This window comes from Salmo trutta, chromosome 27 (assembly GCF_901001165.1).
Source record: "Salmo trutta chromosome 27, fSalTru1.1, whole genome shotgun sequence".
Lineage (NCBI taxonomy): Eukaryota > Metazoa > Chordata > Actinopteri > Salmoniformes > Salmonidae > Salmo > Salmo trutta.
The window spans coordinates 17,570,325-17,593,688 of NC_042983.1; the positions used below are offsets into that span (position 1 = coordinate 17,570,325).

Here is a 23,364-nt window from a genome sequence, read left to right on the forward strand (position 1 = left end):
ACTCTCTGTATATAGACTTATTGTTCTACTATATTTTTGACTGTAGGTTTGTTTTACTCCATGTGTAACTCTGTGTTGTTGTATGTGTCGAACTGCTTTGCTTTATCTTGGCCAGGTCGCAGTTGCAAATGAGAACTTGTTCTCAACTAGCCTACCTGGTTAAATAAAGGTGAAATAAAAAAATAATCAGTTACTACATTATTAATGCTATTTCTCACATATTAATAGGTATCCCAATTGTAGTGTTATCTATCCTTACTGAGAGATCTTTAAAAGACAACACAAACATTTCCGGATTATGGCCAGGTCACTCTTTCATTGTCAGTCTGGTAGTAACGGGTAGGCTAGACCCTTGTTATTAGCTAAAGTAGTCTGTCCTGTAGAAGAGCTGCTAAACACCCTACTCCTTTCTGTTTATGCACTAATCCCTCCCTCTTCACACGAACTCTACAGTTTATGGTGAAGAGGGAGGGCCCAAGACTCACGAGTTGTGCTTGATGAGGACAGAGCTGTAGGCTAGGCCTGATTGGTTGGTAAACCCTGGCAAACACACATTAACACAGCAGAGCACTAGTGGTGGGAATGTGAGGAATTTAGAAAGATGTCATTGTGCTTTTAAATGAATGTAATGGGCCCATTTTTAAGAACTGCGTGAGGATAGAACAACATGTTATTGAGCAACAACAAAAAAGAAGTGTACTCTGGCTGACAAGTAGGGGCCTTGGGGTCTTTATGTCTGGTGTTGAAAGATGATTTATGCTCTGGTCAGGTGCCTCACACTGTTTGTCTTTCACAACAACAACAAAACATCGAATATGAGTGCAAATGAATGGTACTGGGGTCGTTGATACAGAAGACTGATCGACTTTGCATGTGTGAGAGAGTGAAAGGGAAAGCGAGAGAACTTGTTTTCGTATGGTGGTGACAAATACAGACACAGAGACACTTGAATGTGGCCTGGCTTGTGACTGAGTATTTTTAGTTTAGAGCTCACTGTGACGGGGGGAGAGATTCTGCTTGTTGTGATAACAGACTGCCTACATTGACATAAGATCATTTGAATGTCGAGGACAGACCATTCAGCCCATCTATTCTCACCATTAATCCATAGGAAACAATAAGCCTTGGCAGTGCCACCCATGATGTTGAAGTTGAACCAAATGAACAAATCAATGTAAGAAGCCAGTGTTTTGAAAAGTCATTTCCACAAAGTAAAAAATATACCAGTGGAACAACACTCCCTCCTGGCTTTCCATTTAATTGAAGTAGCCTATGGTTGTTGAAAATCCCATTTCCTTTAATGTGGTTTATTATGCTGGTTTATTATCATTAGTAGTCTATTATTCAAAGTAAATAGGCTAATATTTAAAAAGTGCATACTGTACAAAGCTGTTTGTTGCACTAATGTATCTCCTTTCTCTTAACAGGGTCCTTTTTTCCCTCCCTCGCCCCTTTTTCCTGTCTTTTATTTCTGGTTCATTTATTTTGGTGCTGCTACTCAGAGGGCATTGTCATCTTAGAGGCTGAGTACAACTACGTCGATGGTTTGGGGTCAGCCGGCGCCCACTGACGGACAGAAAGGCCCTGTGGATTTCACAGCACGCAGAGAGGAAACATGAGCCAAGCCAAGCCCAGCGGGCTCAAAGCGCCCAGCAAGATAGGCAGGCCGACGGGGGCGCCAGCCACCAAGACCTCCCCTTCCACTGGTAAGAGCTCCTCCTCAGCACCAGCAGTTCACGTGGCCTGGCTGCTTCTCATTCCAGGCTGTGGGAGCTACAGCACTTAACCCCTGGCTTGGATGTCATCAATCGGCTTACGGTTGCAATAAAAGGGGCTTTACGGCTTCATCAGTCTGGATCTGCTGAATGGTGGATTACCTATATTTTTTAGTAGGAGAAATTGGGTGAATTGAGTCCACTAGAAGCTTTAGACACAGTGCTCTTTATCTTGCTGTGTGAAATGTGCTGCTATTTTGTTTCAAAGTGTTGACAGTCAGAGGTCATGTGAAAATGTGACTGTGAAGTTTGACCTCATGATGTCATCCAATAAACAATTATTTGTACATTGATCAGCTGTTAACATTTGACCAAGTTTATTTGTATATAGAATATCAGGCAACAGTAATTGTTGATGGTACGTAACATATGGCACTATGGGGTAAGGGTTTGGAAGTATTGAATAACAAGGTAAATGTGTCATGTTCTGTGAGCTAACTCCTTCATGTTAGATCTGTTAGCTCAGTGAAGTTGGCTCACTGGCAGTAATTGGATGTTTTCCACCCGTTTCCCTGCAGCCGGATCCAAAGTAGTCACAGCCGACAAGTCCACTCCCGGTGGCGGTGCAGTGGGAACGCAAGATGGCGGGGAGAACTTCCAGGTCGGGGAGCGGGTGTGGGTGAATGGGAACAAACCTGGCGTGGTGCAGTTCCTGGGGGATGCTCAGTTTGCACCAGGACAGTGGGCTGGCATTGTGTTGGATGAGCCCATTGGGAAAAACGATGGCTCGGTGGCAGGGGTGCGGTACTTCCAGTGTGAGCCCTTGAAGGGGATATTCACTCGCCCCTCCAAGCTGTCCTACACAGAGGGCGAGGCCAACGGGACTCAGACAGCACCTCCATCCCGGGCTGGGTCACCCACCCCCTCCACCGCCAGCCTGGCCTCTCACACCCCCTCTGTCAAGAAGGCCTCAACTGCAATGCCCGCCACTCCAGCCTCCAACCTGGCACGCACAAACAGCGAGTCTATCTCCAACCTCTCAGACACCGGCTCGGTCAAGAAGGGAGAGAGGGAGCTGAAGAATGGAGACCGTGTTTTGGTATGGCTTAGTTCATTAACACTTTGAAAGCAGCGGTTATTTTGGATCAGGCAGCTTTTATCCTGAAGCCTGGTTCATTCCGTTCGGTTAATAGGTGTGAATGTTTATTTTTCTGCAACTGCTCGCTAGTTCATCTTTGCAAGTTGGTCTCAAATGTTCCCCCTCTACCCTGGGCAAGCCCTGGCTCCACCCCCTGCTCTTGCCCCTTGTGTGGCGACTTTGCCGTAAATACAGGCTGGTCTCAGAGTCACATGACTGACCCCTTTCACCATGGTAATCACTCAGGAATGTGTCTGCAGAACAAAGTCTCCACCCACCTCACTCCCAACTTCTCACTGACCAATGAGAACGTACGTTCTAACAGGCCTCGGTGAGCTCAGTGTCTGTGTATAGTCACTCGGTTCACAGCCAAGCTCTGTCTTATGAGCACCTTCCTTCCTGAGTGTTGGCCAAGGCCCCTCTCTCTTTCTCTCATAGTCAGCTTCAGGCTGTGTAACACGTTGTGTTGAGAGGAAGTGTGTCACTGATGCTCAGAGGAAATGTGACAGGGACTGTCCACAAAAATACCATATATAGTAGCAAACTAAAACAAACTCGTCTGTGGAGATACAAGATCACATATTCGCAATATTCACTTGAAGGGAGGGTGCTTTTCTCACTTCTCCCTTTAGAGAATTGGAAAAGTAAATGCTGACTATAAACCTTAGTGGTTTTATTGCAAGCCAAGCTAGTTACCCTCTAGGCGCGTGGATATTCTTTCTGTAATGAAAAGTGCTCTATAAGTAAAATTATTATTGGTATTATTTTTATTAGGCTTTTCTGAACTCTTTCTTTGTACTGTCTCTGCAGGTTGGTGGCACAAAAGCTGGTGTGGTTCGCTTTCTTGGTGAAACGGACTTTGCCAAGGGAGAGTGGTGTGGTGTGGAACTGGATGAGCCCCTGGGAAAGAACGATGGGGCAGTGGCAGGAACCAGGTAATCAGACCAGAGAGGATTATCACAGGCTTGAGAAAGATGCCACTCCCTGGTAACCAATTTGCATAAAAGAGAGTTAAGCACAGCCAAGTCTCATGGGTGTTATTCATATATTGTAGAGGAAAACAAAGTTGGCACTGACATGTTTTTTTGTCTTATGCCCTTCATTTGTGTTTCCCCAGATACTTTCAGTGCCAACCCAAGTATGGCCTGTTTGCCCCGGTCCACAAGGTCACGCGCATCGGCTTCCCCTCCACCACGCCGGCCAAGGCAAAGACCACGGTGCGGAAGGTGGTGGCCACGCCCTCAGGCCTGAAGCGCAGCCCCAGCACCTCCTCCATCAGCTCCATGAGCTCTGTGACCTCCTCTGTCAGCGCCAAGCCCAGTCGCACAGGCCTGGTGAGAAACACGTGCACACACACACACTCAAAGACGCACACACATAAGTGCACACACGTACACACCTGCAGTGTAAACAAGATGTCTGTTCTTTAATTGGGTCTTGTCTGGTAGAACTCCATCCCCCAATTCACCAGTCTTAAACACTCTTCTCCGGGCCCCTACCACAGCTGACAGAAACGTCATCACGGTACTCAAGGAAGATCTCTGGCACCACAGCAGTTCAGGAGGTGCTGAAGGAGAAGCAGCAGCACATCGAGCAGCTGATGGCGGAGCGGGACATGGAGAGGGCAGAGGTGGCCAAGGCAACCACCCATGTGGGCGAGGTGGAGCAGGAACTGACCCTGCTGAGAGATGACCAGGAACAGGTCAATACACACTCCCTCTTATGGCTTATGCATACACACACACATACGTCCCCTGTCATGGTTTACACACGTACACACACACACACACACACAGCATACAAGGTTCGCCCTCAGGATTATTTACACACACATTCCCCACAGATGAGATCCAGGACGTTCCAGTATTGGAACTCTCATTAGTGAAAGTGTATTATGTCATGCATGACAATGACAAACCTGGCGCCATGAAAACACCTTAGTGCTGTACCTCAATCAAACACTCATATCACATAAACCTCTGCACTGCCATCTGCTGTCAATGCTCAACACTGTAAAATAAAAAACAGGATTGTGTTTTTACAGCCAGCTGCCGGATGCATAGCTGCCTTGATAATAATATAGTTTTTTCTTGGGTGTCTCAGGACCTATATTCATGACCTGTTTAATTAATGCATATTCATGTGTATCATGTGAAGATGGAGGCCAAGATGGACCAGTTACGCACCCTGGTGGAGGCTGCTGACAAGGAGAAGGTTGAGCTGCTCAATCAGCTGGAGGAGGAGAAAAGGTGAGGCTTCAGAGGGGTGTGGGGTGACAAGAGACCTGGGGGCATGGGGTCTTACTATGGATGTAACTATGTTCTGATGGTGGAAATATGTGTTTCTAAGATTATCAGCACAGTATCACAAAAGGAAAAGGGGGGGGGGGCAGATGAAGTATGCGTATCCAATCTCCACAGTGGAGTGTTGAATTTAGAACCTAGAATTTGATTCCAAATTCAGATTTGAAACGCTTTTTCAGACCTCTTGACCCATGATTCCTTTTCAGACCTCTTGTGTTCAATGTTTCTGAACTATAATATGAAGTGTCCTCTGTGTGATAGAAAGGTGGAGGACCTTCAGTTTCGCGTGGAGGAAGCTTGCATTACCAAAGGCGATCTGGAGGTAAACACACACTGTTCTACACACACTCCAGAAATATGTATACGGCTTTCCTTTGTATGCACAGAGTAGAATCTTTGATTCACATGCCCCTATCTCGAGTCGAAATCTGCCCCTAAGCGACTGGAATGAATCACTTTGATGCTGAGGTGTATCAGAAGTACACCAACGCTCATCAGGACTGCCGTTGAAACTTCCTGTCTTGTCAAATTGGGACATTTCGAGGTAAAAGCGTTTTGATGACAATGCAGACTGGATTTCCTCTCTGGAATTAAGCCACTCTGCAACATCCCTGCTCCCGATCCCTGAGGTTAGAGTGGTGCAGAATGTGTCTTATAGTTTCTAACGTAAGGAATTAATATATCTTACCGAAGGTCACTATTTAGATACTCTGTATGCATTAGATCAACAGTTTGGCCTTCGGCTTGTGATTCTAAGTTGGCAGGGTAGTGATCAGTGACATCTCCTTAGTCTAGTATGCCAAGGACTGAGCATTACATATTCTCTCCTGTCTGTCTACGTAGACCAGAGATCCGTCCTGCCCATTGCCCACAGCCATCTCATATGCCCTGTAAAATGAGACTCTGACTGAAATCTCATTCTCTCTATGGTGCTGATGGCATTCACAAGTGACAGCAAGGTCATCCATTCCCACATGGAGCAGGGTTGTGTCAGAATCAGATCTGACTGAGCCTGGCTCTCATGCGCTTCTAGTATCCATGAAGTCATGCTACTGCGCATTGTAGAGGGTCAGCCTGAGCATGGCACTGCGCAGACTCGCTGATCTACAAATAACGCCCCCAAACTACTATTCCAAATTTGCGCAGTGCCTTTCTCAGGCCGATCTGCACAAATCTGGAGGTCTTTCTCATTTCATGACTATGTAAGAAATTAGAAAATACCAGTGGTACATCAGACTAAGGTTAGCACAGTGTTGTTCCCCAACACATCTCTCTAGTTCTATTTGATGGGAATGAGGAAAGGTGGGCAATTTTGGGGGAGGAAAACAAACTATTTCTGCCTCTCCCTTGGCAACCCATATCTTTGGTTACGGAGCAGAGACTCGAAAGCAAGTGGGCTCAGGGTGGCTGTTAACATGAACATGATTTGTCATTATCTATCCCACAGTGCCACTACAATCGGGACCATCCCAATTACCCTGAAGGCATTCCACTACAAACATTCTCTTTAAAAATGAGTGCCACAGGGTTAGAAGTAATACCCCTTTTTTATCTTATTTTGTTTGCGTACTAACGGTCTGTGTACTAATTACTGCAACAAATGTATTAAGCACATGCATGCAGCTTTTAAAAACAAACTTACAAAAAAAACCTAAAACCAAACCAACACGGCAACAGTTGATGGTGTACTAATGTTGTCCTCTACCTACTTCAATCAGTGATGTTACTGCTTCTGTTTCCTCTCCTCCCCCTGTCCTTCATGTTGGCCCAGTGCTAAGCATGGAACCACTGGAGATGCTCCCCTCCACCATCTCACAGCCTAGTCACAGGCTTGACCTCTGACCTTCCCATTGCAATCTGTTGAAATCCAAAGTAAATGTTCTGCACTTGGTAGCATTGAATTATTAGGGGCATTTTAACCTTAATATTAAACTTAATGTATCAGTTTTGGGAGGGGGGAGGTGTTTATCAGAGGGTGGGGCCTACATTATAAGAGTACAAGTCCATTTTATATATTTTTGCATATATCCATATTCTACAGTGTTTACTGATTTTGTCTGTTCTAAGTTGTTTATAAATGTACATGGGTTTTTGGTATTTTTTTATTGATCTACTGATCAGTGATCTTTACAAATGGGAGAAATCACAAAAGAGAGAGAGAGCAGAGTTGCTGTCCCTTTTCTGTGCACGAAGGCCTTCCATGTCATGGAGTAAAGCGTGGGGTCTCCTCCATTTAGATTTTCACTCATTTGCCAGCTCACTCACTCAGTTCACACATGACTCTATGCATTCCTTCATAGTCTGTCCCTGTCGTGGTTCACCAGGTCATTCTGCATGTATTCCTCTGCATACCCATAAGCATAACACATCTCCCCATTTCCCTTGCTCCTTCTCCCATATCCTCACATCACCTTCCTTCAGCAACATCCCCAATGCTCACCTGTGCTAGGCATGGGGTACCCTTCCCCTCCATATCCCCACTCCACCTCCCTCCACACCCTCCTCCACCCACCCGCAGATCTTCCCACCTCCCTCTTCCTCTCTGTGTTGGGCTGGCATGTGATAGTGGCACTGGTTGTGTTCTCTTCCTCTCCCTTCTTTACTAACAGACGCAGACCAAACTGGAGCATGCCCACATTAAGGAGCTTGAACAGAGCCTGCTCTTTGAAAAGACCAAAGCTGAGAAACTCCAGAGAGAGTTAGAAGACACTAGGGTAATGGATCTTGCTCTACATAGCTCTGCGTTTAGAAAGAGGGGTGGAGTGGGGATGGGGCCAGGGTAATGTTGAAAATCTTGGGATGGGGTACAGAGGATCTCCAGATACCTGTAGCACTGGCTTCCATATGCTGTTTTTCTGACCTTTTCTGCCTTAGAGGGTTGGGAACAGTAGGAGTCAATATTTACAGTGCCTTCAGAAAGTATTCACACCCCTTGACTTTTTTTCACACCTTGTTCTGTTACAGCCTGAATTTAAAATCGATTAAATTTAGATTTTTTTTGGTCACTGGCCTACACACAATAACTGTATAATGTCAAAGTGGAATTATGTTTTGAGAAATTTTTACAAATGAATTAAAAATGAAAAGCTGAAATGTCTTGAGTCAATAAGTATTCATCCCCTTTGTTATGGCTAGCCTAAATAAGTTCAGGAGTAAACACATTTTCATAATAAGTCAAAAGTTGCATGGACTCACTCTGTGTGCCATTATAGTGTTTAATGTGATTTTTGAATGACTACCTCATATTTGAACTCCACAAATACAATTATCTGTAAGGTCCCTCAGTCGAGCAGTGAATTTCAAACACAGATTCAACCTCAAAGACCAGATAGGTTTTCCAATGCCTCGCAAAGAAGGGCGTTTTATATTGGATGTATTTCAGTCCTTGACTTATAATGTTCTGTATAATGTCATGTTTCATGTGGACTCCAGGAAGAGTAGCTGATGTCTCTGCAGCGGCTAATAGGGATCCTAATAAATACCTATTGGTAGATGGGTAAATAAATAAAAAAATCAAACATTGAATATCCTTTTGAGCATAATGAAGTTATTAGGCTTTGGATCGTGTATCAATACACCCAGTCTCTACAAAGATACAGGCGTCCTTTCTAACTCAGTTGCCGGAGAGGAAGGAAACCGCTCAGGGATTTTACCATGATGCCAATGGTGACTTTAAAACAGTTGCAGAGTTTTAATGGCTGTGATGGGGGAGAAGTGAGGATGAATCAACAACATTGGAGTTATTCCACAATACTAACCTAAATAATAAAGTGAAATGGAAGCCAGTACAGAATAAAACAATTAAAAAATATGCATCCTGTTTGCAATAAGGCACTAAAGTAAAACTGCAACAAATGTGGCAAATACTACTCTTCATATTTTCAAGCTTGGTGGTGGCTGCATCATGTTATGGGTATGCTTGTCATCGGCAAGGACTAGGGAGTTTTTTGGGGGGATAAAAATAAATGGAATAGAGCTAAGCAAATCCTAGAGGAAAGCTTGGTTCAGTCTGCTTTCCAACAGACACTGGGAGACAAATTCACCTTTCAGCAGGACAATAACCTTAAACTCAAGGCCAAATATACACTGGAGGTGCTTGCCAAGATGACATTGAATGTTCCTGAGCGGCCTAGTTACTGTTTTGACTGAAATCGGCTTAAACATCTATGGTTAGACTTATAAATGGCTGTCTAGCAATGATCAACAACCAACGTGACAGAGCTAGAATATTTTTTTAAAGAATAATGTGCAAATATTGTACAATCCAGGTGTGCAAAGCTCTTAGACTTACCCAGAAAGACTAACAGCTGTATTCGCTGACTCAGGGGTGTGAATACTTATGTAAATGAGATTTCTGTATTTCATTTTCAATACATTTGAAACATTTTCTAAAAACATGTTTTTACTGTCATTATGGGGTATTGTGTGTAGATGGGTGAAAGAACAATTTGGGTTGTAACAACAAAGTGGAATAAGTCAGGGGGTATGAATACTTTCTGAAGGCACTGTAGCTGCATTTGAATGTCACTGAGAAAACATTGAATGGTGTAGTTGTATAATCTTTTTACTTGCTAGCAACTAATATTATCTATTGGCCTTATCTGTTGTTCCAAGAACCAATGTCAAAGTTGCTTTATAATATGCAGCATCTTATGCAGGCTTTCATTTTCTTCCCATTTTGTCAAACATGAACCATTCACATTCCTGTGTGTCACCAGTACAGCAGTCTTAACCACTTTACTGCTGTCACTGAAAACACTTGAAAACATCAGGGTTATTTTTTTTACTATACTTTTAGTTTAACTATACAACAATTCTGTTCTTTTTAGATTAGGTTTTAGCCAGAGAACGGCAAAGCCGTCTGATTCTTTTGCCTCTTTCTCCATGTGTTCCGCTGCTCACAGTTAGCACACAGTCTCAACGACTTTGCTGTTAGCACATGGTAGCCAGACAGCACCCCTATATACAACCGTCCCTTATTCCCAGTGGTCCTTTGTCCCACCCCCCCAATTGCCCTGCCCATCTAGTATCCCCCGCCTCTTGTAAGTCTCTCTCCTACTCCCATCCCTTAGCAATTCGTCTGTGCTTCCCTCAGGGGTGTCAGCCAATGCAGGGGTATTCAACTGCCATTCTCAAGAGCCGTAGTCTACTGGTTTTCTTTTCCCCCGGTACTTAATTAATAGGTTGATATATAGTTGGCGAGAAAGTCTATCTGGTTTTATTCTGGTCTAAATCGACCCCTGATTAAAAGGTAAGGATGAAAACCAGTAGATGCTGCAGCACTTGGGGAGCGTAGTTCAATACACAAGAATTACGTGTGAGGAATATGGTTTCATTTTATATCCACTAGAGAGCAGTGTAATATTTGAACTGTAGGCATCCTATGTAACTGTTTACTTGCTTTGCGCTACTACTGCAACTATGGTGGACATCTGTTTCTATAGGACCCTCTTTGAAAAAGATTCCTCCCCGTAGACCTGTCTGATGGCAGGGGCATTCAACAGCTACCCGTTTTTTCCTGTCAGTACATGTACAATCACAATGTTTCCAAAAGTTGAAGAACACAGTTTTGTTTGAGCCAGAGTTGTGCCGTCCCATAGGTGGCCACGGTTTCAGAGAAGTCCCGCATAATGGAGCTGGAGAGGGACCTGGTGCTGAGGACCAGGGAGGTGGATGACCTGCGGCTGCGTCTGGAGGCCCAGCAAGAGTCAGAGGGCTCTGACTCCACTACCTCCCCTCTCCTGGAGGAGGTGAGCTCTCTGAGGGCTCAGCTGGCTTCTCAGGAAGACCAGCAACGGGTTGAGCTTGCCGGGATGAGGGAGAAGCTGGCAGCGGAGGAGAAGGCACACAGTGAGGCAATGGCCCAGCTCCAAGTCTCATCCACCAAGATTTCCACTGACAATGAGCAGTTGAAGCTGCGCGTCAGCCAGAACGAGAAGGAGAATGCAGACATCATAGAGCTGTGGAGCTCTAAGCTGGAATCTGCCATCGCCTCACACCAGCAGGCCATGGAGGAGATGAAGGTTTCCTTCAGCAAAGGGGCTGGCTCCCAGGTGACAGAGCTGGTGGAGACCAAGAGTGCCCTGGAGAGGCTGAAGGTGGAGCACAAGCAGGCACTGGAAGAGGCTGGGGCCAGGTGTGTGGCAGAGGCTGCAGCCCGGGCACAGGAGACGGGGGAGCTCAACAAACAGCTGCTGGTCATGTCAGAGAAGAAGGAGGGCCTGGAGGAGAGCCTGCGGTCCAGTGTGGAGAGTGCTGAGGAGCAGCACCTGGTGGAGATGGAGGATGTGCTAGTCAAACTGCACACTGCTGAGCTGAAGGTAAAGGAATTGGAGGAGCAGGAGGCCAAGCTAGTCCAGCAGACCCAGGACAGGGCCAAGGAGGTCCAGGAGCAGGTGGCAGCTATGGAGGCTCTGCGCTCCCAGGCAGGCCAAGGTAACCAAGAGCTCCAGAGTCTGAGGACCCAGCTGGAGGAGGCCCAGAGACAAGCTTGCTCACAGGGCAACAAGGTAGGTCCATACCCATACCATCCTCCCATTGTCCATGACCGTATCCAGTTTCTATTTTACGTCCATGTGATTTTTCCAGAAATATAGGCATGAAATAAATACAACTGGTATGTCATGTTATGATTTACCCTTACCTTCAAAGTCATTACTTTGTTTTAATTAGATTCATTTTTAGTTTGTCCTTTGTATTCATAATGTCACTCATTCATTCCCCCCCAAAAAATATCCTCCATGTCCATGGTGTCACGCCCTGGCCTGTGGCTGTAGGTCAGTGAGTTGAGCTCTGAGCTGGAGGGCAGGCAGCAGGAGATACTCTCCTTGCAGCAGAGCCTGACCTCTGTGCAGCAGAACACGGGCTCTCTGGAGCAAGAGCTGGGCAACCTGGTGAGTATTAGCGCTTATGTGGGGTGGTGAGGAGCCAGGGAATAGGAGTGGGTGGCCTTGCATGACTGATGGGACTGTAGGGCTTAAGGTAAGGTCAGGTAAGGAAGAGCATAGTATTGAAATGCTAGCTTTTTGTTTTCATGGGAATGATACAAAGTGTACCTATAGGTAGACTTTCAATTATACACTTATGATGAAACTTGTGTATAACATTAGTAATTGGCAACCATTTTGAGGATTGCCATGGAATACTTTTCTGACTAACGCATGCACGGATGTATTCATCAAAGTTTTATTTCCTCAGAAACAAAAACTGTCAGAAAGCACAGACGATCAGACTAAGTCAACACAAACTATGCAAGGTAAATATATTTACTTTGACCATGTTGGTCCTGTAACGTTAGTCTTGGTTTTCTTATGACTTGGGTTACATGTGTTTTTATCAGCAAGGCGTATCATATTCCTAGAGACAAAATGTTGACTTGAAGCTAATTGAATGACGTGGTTTTTATAAAAAATAATGTATTATATTGGTCCACAGGGCCAGGCAGTACACAGTAGATTAGTACATGTATTTGTGCTGCATGGTGCTAAGCGCTTGAATGATGCAAGCTAATAGTGTCAGTCTCTTAATTCTCTCTTTCAGAGTTGCTTCAGAAGCTTGACGAAAAAGAAGAGCAGTGCACATCGCTCTCCACCGAATCAGAGGCTCTTAGAAGCCAACTTGCAGGTCAGAACATTGGCCAGCGCTGTGGTTCTTAACCTACAGTACACACAGCTTCTCCCTACATACATTGTTGTGTGACCTACACCAGGGGTCTCCAAACCTGCTTTTTTTGTTGTAGTGTTTCTGGTAGATAGTGGTTCCCAAACTTTTTATAGTCCCGTACCCCTTCAAACGTTCAACCTCCAGCTGCCGTACCCCCTCTAGCACCAGGGTCAGAGCACTCTCAAATGTTTTCTGCCATCATTGTAAGCCTGCCACACACACTATACGATACATTTATTAAACATAAGAATGAGTGTGAGTTTTTGTCACAACCCGGCTCATGGGAAGTGACAAAGAGCTCTTATAGGACCAGGGCACAAATAATAATATAATAATAATAATCATCAACAATTTTTCTCTTTATTTAACAATCTTACATATAAAACTTGATTTGTTCATCGAAAATCGTGAATAACTCACCACAGGTTAATGAGAAGGGTGTGCTTGAAAGGATGCACATAACTCTGCAATGTTGGGTTGTATTGGAGAGAGTCTGTCTTAAATAATTTTAGTTTTCATGCTAGTGAGGGCTGAGAATCCAGTATCACATAGGTACGTGGTTGCAAAGGGCATCAGTGTTTTAACAGCACGATTTGCCAAGGCAGGATACTCTGAGCGCAGCCCAATCCAGAAATATGGCAGTGGCTTCAGATAAAATGTAATTCTCACAGAACCACTTGTTGCAATTTCAATGAGGCTCTATTGTTCAGATAACAGTAAGTGGACTGGAGGCAGGGCATGAAAGGGATAATGAATCCAGTTGTTTGTGTCATCCGTTTCAGGAAAGTACCTGTGTAATTGTGCACCCAACTCACTCAGGTGCTTCGCTATATCACATTTGACATTGTCTGTAAGCTTGAGTTCATTTGAACACAAAAAAATCATACAATGATGGAAAGACCTGTGTGTTGTCCTTGTTAATGCAGACAGAGAAGAGCTACAACTTCTTAATCATAGCCTCAAGTTTGTCCCGCACATTGAATATAGTTGCGGAGAGTCCCAGTAATCCTAGATTCAGATCATTCAGGCGAGAAAAAACATCACCCAGATAGGCCAGTTGTGTGAGAAACTCGTCATCATACAATCGGTCAGACAAGTGAAAATTATGGTCAGTAAAGAAGACTTGAAGCTCGTCTCTCAATTTAAAAAAAACGTGTCAATACTTTGGCCTTTGATAACCAGCACACTTCTGTATGTTGTAAAAGCATTACATGGTCGCTGCCCATATCATTGCATAGTGCAGAAAATACACTAGAGTTCAGGGGCCTTGCTTTAACAGAGTTAACTATTTTTCACTGTAGTGTCCAAAATGTCTTTCAAGCTGTCAGGCATTCCCTTGGCAGCAAGAGCCTCTCGGTGGATGCTGCAGTGTACCCAAGTGGCGTCGGGAGCAACTGCTTGCACGTGCGTTACCACTTCACTATGTCTCCCAGTCATGGCTTTTGAGCCATCAGTACAGATACCAAAACATCTTGACCACCAAACTCCATTTGATGTCACAAAGCTGTCCAATACTTTAAAAATATCCTCTCATGCTGTCCTGGTTTCCAGTGGTTTGCAGAAGAGGATGTCTTCTGTCTTCATAAACGTAATGGACATATACCAGGAGCTGTGCCAGGCCCAACACGTCTGTTGACTCTTCCAGCTGTAACGCATAGAATTCACTGGCTTGTATGCGAAGCAGTAATTGTTTCAAAACATCTCCTGCCATGTCAATGATGTTTGATGAAGGCATTGTCTGTATAGTTTTTTGGGCCTTTTCTCCTAGCATTGTCCCAGCCTGCAGCATATTCGCTGCAGCAGGAAGAATTAAGTCCTCCACAATAGTATGGGGCTTGCCTGCCCTAGCCACTCGGTAGCTCACCATATAAGACGCTTCTAGTCCCTTCTTAATAATGGTATCTGTTGCTTTTATGCTTGAAAGTCGTCTTTATTCTCGCTCAAAAAATTCCCGTGGCTTATTTTTCAAATTGTCACGTTTCTAAATGTCTGGTCAAGAGTGAAGTTTTCCTGCTAGAGAGTAACGGTTAATGTGAGTGGATGTTAATTATTTGACTAGGCTACCTGTATTTGACATTGTGTTGTTATTTCGCTGAACACTAGATGTTTTTTTTTCTTTTTGGCAGTGATACGAGGCTACTGAGGCGAGAATAAAACCTCACCCAAATGTATAGGCCCGTTGGAAAATATAAATGCACTGATACAGTATGTTAGCTTGTTAGGGCTGGGAATTGCAATGGACCTCACGATACGATATTATTGCGATACTTAGGTGCCGATACGATATGTATTGCGAATCAAATTAAATAACTTTATTTGTCACATAAGTGTAGACCTTACTGTGAAATGCTACTTACAAGCCCTTAACCAACAGTGCAGATTCTCACGATTCTATATGTATTGCGATTCAATACTGCGATTTTATTGCAATTTGATGTTCCAAACACATTGCTCACTATATTTCTGCTGCAGAGAGACGAGAGAGCATGAGAAAATGAGTTTTGATCAGTCATGGAAATAAGTGCTGAAAACATTGGCTCACTATTTAAAAAGAAGATGGAGAAAAAGCTAGTACAGCTGACTAATGCTAGCTAACGCTACCTAGCACATCATATGTATTTTTTTTTACAGATCAATACTTGGTAGTCAAAGTATCAATATAATATCGTCCAAAATAATATTACGATATGCAACTGTAACCCCCCCCCATCACTAGTGATTGTGTATGTGGACTGAGGCTTGTTACCCCTGACTGAATGATGTTTTCCTCTGACCCAGGGCTGGAGAGGAAGCTAAAGGCTGGAGAGGAGAAGCTTGATCAGCTCGTAAACGACAAGGCCAAGCTTCAAAGTGACATTTCAGACATGATGACGTCATCAGGCGACAGTTCAGCACAGCTTACCAAAATGAATGAAGACCTCACTCAGAAAGAAAGGTACACAATGAAATGAAATGTCACGAACAAAGGTGTTCTCAAACGTACGCAAATAGATTGGCTTACTTTCACCGTCGACAATCAGGTTAACCGCTAGTGACAATATTTAATGAGCGTGTGACAACGATGCACAAAACCGTCGAACATGCACTGAGTATACAAAACATTAAGAGCACCTGCACTTTCCATGACAAACTGACCAGATGAATCCAAGTGAAAGCTATGATCCCTTATTGATATCACTTGTTAAATCCACTTCAATCAGTGTAGATGAAGGGGAGGAGACAGGTTAAATAAGGATTTTTAAGTCTTGAGACAATTGATTGTATGACCCTGCTGGTCATCTATGAACGTTTGAACATCTTAACCATGTTCTGTTATAATCTCCACCTGGCACAGCCAGAAGAGGACTGGCCACCCCTCAAAGCCTGGTTCCTCTCTAGGTTTCTTCCTAGGTTCCTGCCTTTCTAGGGAGTTTTTCCTTGCCACTGTGCGTCTACATCTGCATTGCTTGCTGTTTGGGGTTTTAGGCTGGGATTCTGTACAGCACTTTGTGACATTGGCTGATGTAAAAAGGGCTTTATAAATACATTTGATATGTGTTCTGTTCTGAGGGTGAATGGGCAAGATTAAATATTGAAGTGTCTTTGAACAGGGTATGGTAGTAGGTGTCATGCACAATGGTTTGTGTCAAGAACTGCAACGCTCCTGGGTTTTTCACGCTTTTCAGTTTCCAGTGTGGGGGTGGGGTAGTGCAACTCAATATTAGTAAGGTGTTCTTAATGTTTGGTATACTCGGTGTATAATCACTTATTTATTGACTGAACTTGCCATGATCCTGTAGTTTTCATGGGTTGTTATTATTATCCTTAAAGCAGGTTTGACCTTTCCATCACCCTGGTTTTCAGTTCATCAGTTTCTGTCCAAAAACATTTGAATCTGCCCCCTACAATGAATCCCCGGTTTGTTTGAATGCCATCTGTCTCACTTGGTCAGAGAGTCACCCCCCTCTCCCCCTCCTCCCCTTACCTAGGAAGCTGGAAGACTTACAGACTCAACTTGCAGAGGAGAAGGAGCAGAGAGCACATTCTGAGGAGCAACAACAACAGGAAGTGGCCCGGAAGGAGCAGGAGCATCAGGGTCAGCTAAGCAACCTGCAGGAGAAGATCACACAACTGGTGAGTGACCACCCAGTGAAGGCTTTGAGATGTTGATGGTCGGGATAAAGTAGATGATTAGATGTTTGTTGTAAAACAGCATACATTTTTCTTCTCAGGAATATACTTTTTACTGTCTCTACCATAAACACTGAATACCTCACTCTACCACTTTCCCCCTTTCAAACAGCAAATGATTGATGTTGTTAGCTACTCTTGCCCTCTTTATGTTGTGTGTAGGAGAAGAGTTTGCTACAGGGTGAGGCCCAGGCCAAGGAGCTGCAGACCTCCCAGCAGAAAGCCCTGTCTCAGGCCTCAGAGGACCACGCCAGGCAGCTCAAGGAGCTGCAGGGTCAGGCTGACCAGACCAAGCAGGAGCTGAGTGTCTCCAGGGAGAAGGCCCAGGAACTGGAGAGGCTGGTGGCCGAGCTGCAGCCTTACAAGGAGAAAGCCCAGGTGAGCACCCACCATATCATTATCAGGACCACCATGTTTTAAGTTCTCAGGAGGTGCTGTCTTTTGGTACAAAAATCTACCCTAATGACAATTTTGACTGCTTTGTAGTTATGTTGCTTTAGGTTGACTGATGTTTTTTGTGAGAACTTTTTTCAAGTATGTTGCCATCCACTTTCTATGAGAGGTTGGTAGCGCTTTATTTACGGTACAGAAATGACATGGTTATTATTGTGTAATTGACCATTTTACCATGTAGTTTCCAAGTAAATAAAAGTGCTACCTTAAGTGGTCTATGGTCAGGATGGATGTGCACTTGATAATAATTAGACCACCTCACTTCTTCTAATTAGGGCTGGGCGATATGACCTAAAACTCATATCTCAATTTTTTTCAAATTTATCGGCGATTCACGATATATAAGCTTTGTTGTTCAATTAAAGGTAAAAAACACTGCATTTAAGACAGTCAGCAATAATCTAACGAATTCAGAGCTTTTGAAATTATACCTAAGCTGAATATATGCCTTCCATAACCATAAGACCCACTAATAATGTATTGATTTGATCAAAATAGTTGTACCTGCTTTTTTTATTGTTGCAATAATCACTGATCTGGATTTCAGGTCTGTCTATAAAAATGGCCATTTTGTAACAAATTTAACCATAACCATGCATAATGCATATTCACTAATAATGTAGCAGGCATTATAGCAAATTCTAAACTGGGTGGTTCAAGCCCTGAATGCTGATTGGCCGAAAGCCTTGGTATATCAGATCGTATACCATGGGTGTGACAAAACATTGCTCTAATTACGTTGGTAACCAGTTTATAATAGCAATAAGGCACCTCGGGGGTTTGTGATATATGGCCAATATACCATGGCTAAGGGCTGTATCCAGGCACTCCGCGTTGCGTTGTGCCAAAGAACAGCCCTTAGCTGTGGTATATTGGCCATATACCACACCCCCTCGGGCCTTACTGCTTAATTAACACAGGTCTCATAAACATTCTCTCAAGCACAATCCCACATGCTGGTGAGTAGCCAGCTAGTATTTATATTTGAAGTTTAGCCAACTTGGATCTAGGTATAATTTCACAAGCTCAGAATTCAGCTAACAAGGCAAAACAGTTGAATTGTTATGAACACAACCTTCTGTCCGTCTCCAACTGTTTGAACAGCATGCTAGCCTGTCCACTTTGTTCAGATGTTGAAATCAAGTGGCCTACCTTATTTCTCAAAATGAGAAAGAGTTGCCAATTCCTTGTATAATTGTTTTATGCTTATTGCACATTATAAAACAGACTAAACAGCTAGTATAACAATCTTGATTTGACTAAATGCTGCTAGCGATACGTGGTAACGTAATGCGCGCGCGACAAACCTTAGCATTCATTTTCCAGAATGAATGTTCATTGGTACATCCGTTTTAGTAGTGTCTGCTCTGCTCGGAATTTGAAGAGTTGAGACAAACAGTGTATGGTTCGAAAGGTTAACGTCTCTATTACAGTAAAATAATGTCTCAATGTGTTTTGGTGTTGGTGACCGGTTCTGTTGGACCAAACCTCAAATGCAAATAGTGAGTTGAAACCGTTTGTCAGAGAGGAAGAAGGGATCTGATCTCTCATATTTGTTGTTGTGAGTGGTAGGAGGAGGGGCTTGGAAGAAAGCGGCGAAGCAAGAGGTTTCACTCTCGCAAAAATATATACAAAATAAGTCCAATGCGTTTCTATGCACTTATTTTGAACCAAAGCTTGTCCTGCATTCTCGCCTTTGGGACAACGGCTCCCATTGTTAGGGCGGAAAGACTTGAGCATCTCGTCATTATATGCAGATCTCTGGTATAAATGGGAAGGTGCACAGCACAGAAGGAGCGAATGAGACGAGACCAAAAAGACAATATGAGAACACACAGACATAAACGCTCATAAAAACAAAACAATACACAAATAAATATGATTCTGCGATACTGGCATTTGGAATATTGTGCAAAAACATACATTCAAATGAATCTAATGAATGAAATATATCGCCCAGCCATACTTCTATTGTCTGGGTAGTTAACGTACTGTAAGAAGTACCTGAAGTCCGTTTTGTGAAGGGTTCACAGACTCTTATGCCATAATTATTTTATCACGGTGACCTCATTCTTTGATTTCACTAACATAAATATATATTTTTTAAACTCACTAAGCCTATTCCTAAGGCTATGAGATTCATGTTAGCATTTTATCTGCTCATATTATTGTTTTTGTTCACTGTGTTTATTCAAGTCCATTGCACTATGTAGAATTAACAGCCAAGGATGATCGTCTTATATGCACCATCTTCATTTGACCATTGACAGTGTGGCTATGTTGTGGTTTTAGGGCCTACTTAAAAAACAGGGGCACATCTTAGAGATAAAAAAAACTGATACTGGCAGTCTTGATGAGTTAAAGTGTACGGCTTCTGTCTGCGCTCACCAATTATAACACCTTTTAAAAAAGGGTTATATACTTGTCAATCTTCGTCTAAATGGAAAGTACACAATTACGCAGACACTGTCTCATCCTCGCCTAATACACTGCACACCGATTGAAAACCTGAAGCTATCATTAGACACACTTACAAGACAAACACACACACACATACATAGGCATGCATAAGCACTCCATTGGCGTGCCCCTGTTTTCAATGTATTCTGTTTTCATTGTGGCGTCAGCTACTGTTTATTTTCTCCCAACTGTTTTTTATGCTTGCACCAGCTTAACCTTTCCAGTTGCATTTTATTACTTCTTGACTTATTTTGTAACTTTTCCCTTTATATGCCCCTTTTTTCTTTCAACTTCATTCCCTCAGTTTCTTTCTGCTGAGCTCGACTCCTCCATGCAGCATGTTGAGCGATTGTCCACAGACCTGGAGAAGCAAATCTCAGCACTGGAACACATGTCTAAGGAAAGTTCAGATCTCAGAGCTCATAAGGAAAGTCTTGAGAAGCAACTCTTCCAACTCCAGGCCAAGCTCTCTGCCTTGGAGGCTAGTCACAATGAGCTCTCGGTTAAGACTGAAGAACTGCTGACTCTGAGGGACAAGCTTACAAAAGAGCAGGAGGAACTTTTGACCACAAATCAGCAGCTGGATGGAGAGAAGGCCTCACTATCCAGAGAGATTGAGAAGCTCAGAGTTGCTGTTGAGGAGGCACAGGCCAAAAACGAATCCCTCAGTCAATTTGAAATGGAGCATCGGTCCCAAATTGAGGAGCTACAAAAGACAAATGCAGAGAAGCAGGAGGTCCTCTTAAAGTACAAACAGGAGATCCAGCAGCAGGAAACTAAGAGGAATCAGCTAGCAGAAATCTATGAGAAGACCTGTGAGGAAAGGAATGGGCTCCAGGAGGAGCTCAAGCAAAGCAGGGAGAAGCTGATCTCTGAGATGGATAGCCTTGTGTTGGAGAGGGATGCAGCAAGAAATGCTAAGAAATCCCTTGATGCAAAGAATACAGAGTTGCAGACAAGGTGTCAGTCGTTGAGCTTGGAAAAAGTAGATCTCTGTGTGAAAAACACTCAATTGCAGGCCCAGAAGGAGACCTTGGCCAGAGATAAAGAGGAGATGTCTGCTCAAATTAATGCTGCTATATCTGACAAAGAGGCCCTCCAAGCCATGAATACGGAGCTTCAGAATCAGCTGAATATCACCAAGAAGGATCTTGAGAAGTCTGTCCGTGATAACGGCGAGCTCCAGGCTTCCAAAATGAGCCTGGCCAAGATGCTGGACGAGTCCAAGACCAGCAGTGAGGTTACAGACTCCGAGAGGCTTCACCTCATGCAGGAGAAAGAGGACCTGCTTGCTACCCAGCGAAAGGTGTGTTCTGAGAAGGATGAACTTCTCAAGGAGATAGAAGAGTTTAAGGAGAAGCTCAGACTTTCTACACAGGAAGCGGCTACCTCTAAGGAGAAAGTCAAAGAGGTGTTGTCCTCTTTTGCCAAGGAGAAGGAAGCTCTTTGTCTCCAGAATGAAGAGACAGAGAAGGCACTACACTCCGTACGGAAAGAGAAGCTGGCCATGGAATCAACACTGGAACAGCAGAAGATGGAGAGTGACCGTTTGGTACATGAAAAGGAAGAGCTTGAAGAAAAGCACACAAAGGAGATCTCTGAAAAGGCTACTCTAACAAAAGAGCGCGACAAGATGGCAGGTGAGATCCGCAGTATGAAAGACCAGCTGGACAGCTCCTCCAAGGCCATTGATGACCTGAAGCAAGCCAATTACAACCTTACGTCCTTGCTAGAGGAATCCAAACAGAAGATCCAAAAGGTGGAGGTTGAGGGAGCTTCCTTGAAAAAAGAAAAGGCTGATCTACATGCACAGCTGCAGAAGCGTTGCTCTGAGAGGGAGGCCCTTGAAAAAAGCAAAACTGAACTTGCAGAAGAGCATCATAAACTAAAAGGCAACTCTGAGCAGGTGCATTTGGAACTCATCCAGCAGAGGGATACCCTAAGAAAAGAGCGGGATCTCCTGCACTCCCAGCAAGCAGAGCTTAATAAGAACCTACAGATCCTGCAGAAAGACAAAGATGATCTGCTTCTGCAGGTCCAGGAGTTCAAGGGTCAGACAGAATCACTTTCAAAGGAAAAAAGGCTTCTTGAATCGCAGCAGCAGACTGAAGCCACTGAACGAAGTAAACTGTCCTCTGCAAAGGATGACCTCTCCAGAGAGAGAGAAGACTTACAGAGTCAGTTGTCCACTCTGACACAGAAAAATACTTCCCTCCTGCAGGCTGAATCTATCCTGAAGGCAGAGATTGCCTCTGTTTGTGTTGAAAGAGACACAATGGCCTCTGAGAAAAATAGTTTGTGTTGTGATTTAAAGCAACTTAAGATGACTCACACTGGATTGTTAGGTGAGCAACATGGTCTGCTTGAGGAGAATGCCCAGATGCAAGCCAAAGTGCAGGACCTCACTCAGAAATCTGTCACTAGAGACAAGGCCATTGATGAATTGTCTGCCAGCCTTAAGGATATTGGAGAGGAGAGAAAAGCCTTGGCTAGGGAGGTTGAGAACTTGAAGGCACAGCTGAAGCAGAGAGACCAGGAAAAGGATGGCTTGGCTGAAGACCAAGAGTGCCTGTTTAACAAGCTGGAGGAGCTTGGCAAAGAGGGCTCCTCCCTGGCTAAGGAGAAGGTAGACCTCCTAGCTATACAGTCCAGGCTGGAGGAAAACCTTTCCTCACTCCACAGCAGCCAAAAAAGTGGTGATGAGGAGCGCTCAAGGCTCCTGGAGGAAGTGGAGAAGCTGCGAGCTGCCCAGACGCAGCTTGAGGCAGATGCCCAGACCTTACGTGCTGAGAAGGCAGGGTTAGAGGGACAGCACAAAGTATCTGTGGAGGAGGCATCTGTGTCTGCCAAGGCCCGGGAAGAAATTGGCACCAAGCTGGAAGTCCTGAAGGTCGAGAAGGATGCATTGCTCAAGGAGAGGGACGAAGCCACCCAGCAAGTCACCCAGCTTGAAGCTCAACTCAAAAACATTCTTTCCAAGCAGCTTGAGGTACTCCACTACTAACAAATCCTGTATCGAACCCTCATGTTGAAATGGCTGTGGTCATGTTTCACCCTCACTGCATGCTAGTCTGGTCACCTTTTCTATTTATCTCACTTTTTGTTTCATCTCCTTTACTAACTGCTCCATCTTTATTCTAGTCTCCTGCAAAATGTTTATATATGAAATATATTCCTGTGGGCTTAGAACGTTGTTTGAGAAGTTAGGGTCTGTTCCTTGGTTGAGGCAGATGGTTACATCTCATCTCCCTTAGAATGTGGTTTTAAGAGTCATGTCCACAACCATGGTCTCTGTTCTCCAATTGAGATGTCAAGCAATATGTTAGGGCCAAAGTACATTACTGCAAGTATCTGTTCTCAGGTCACAGGATGTAATTACTTTCTTTTTCTCTACTCCTAATTTTTCATTTTAGCCTTTAGGTCTTTCACCAACACTGTAGTCAAAGCTAGTTGCCTGTTACCT

General features: G+C 44.0%; 1 protein-coding gene across 9 annotated transcripts in view; it reads left to right on the forward strand.

Moving 5' to 3' along the window:
• The window catches only part of LOC115164471 (CAP-Gly domain-containing linker protein 1), a 48,153-nt gene that overhangs the window by 13,149 nt on the left and 11,640 nt on the right, over positions 1-23,364 (forward strand). For 5 of the 9 annotated variants that reach the window (XM_029716992.1, XM_029716993.1, XM_029716994.1 and 2 more), the window contains 17 exons: positions 1,428-1,706; positions 2,294-2,814; positions 3,664-3,788; positions 3,971-4,187; positions 4,358-4,555; positions 5,011-5,102; positions 5,418-5,478; positions 6,604-6,690; positions 7,766-7,870; positions 10,757-11,665; positions 11,933-12,049; positions 12,354-12,411; positions 12,696-12,779; positions 15,597-15,753; positions 16,787-16,931; positions 17,151-17,366; positions 20,206-22,890. In XM_029716992.1, the coding sequence (XP_029572852.1) occupies positions 1,616-1,706; positions 2,294-2,814; positions 3,664-3,788; positions 3,971-4,187; positions 4,358-4,555; positions 5,011-5,102; positions 5,418-5,478; positions 6,604-6,690; positions 7,766-7,870; positions 10,757-11,665; positions 11,933-12,049; positions 12,354-12,411; positions 12,696-12,779; positions 15,597-15,753; positions 16,787-16,931; positions 17,151-17,366; positions 20,206-22,890 (5,868 nt within the window). In that variant the 5' untranslated portion in view covers positions 1,428-1,615. The remainder of the gene's footprint in view (positions 1-1,427; positions 1,707-2,293; positions 2,815-3,663; positions 3,789-3,970; positions 4,188-4,357; positions 4,556-5,010; positions 5,103-5,417; positions 5,479-6,603; positions 6,691-7,765; positions 7,871-10,756; positions 11,666-11,932; positions 12,050-12,353; positions 12,412-12,695; positions 12,780-15,596; positions 15,754-16,786; positions 16,932-17,150; positions 17,367-20,205; positions 22,891-23,364) is intronic. The other 4 variants (XM_029716998.1, XM_029716996.1, XM_029716999.1 and 1 more) reach the window with 4 other exon arrangements.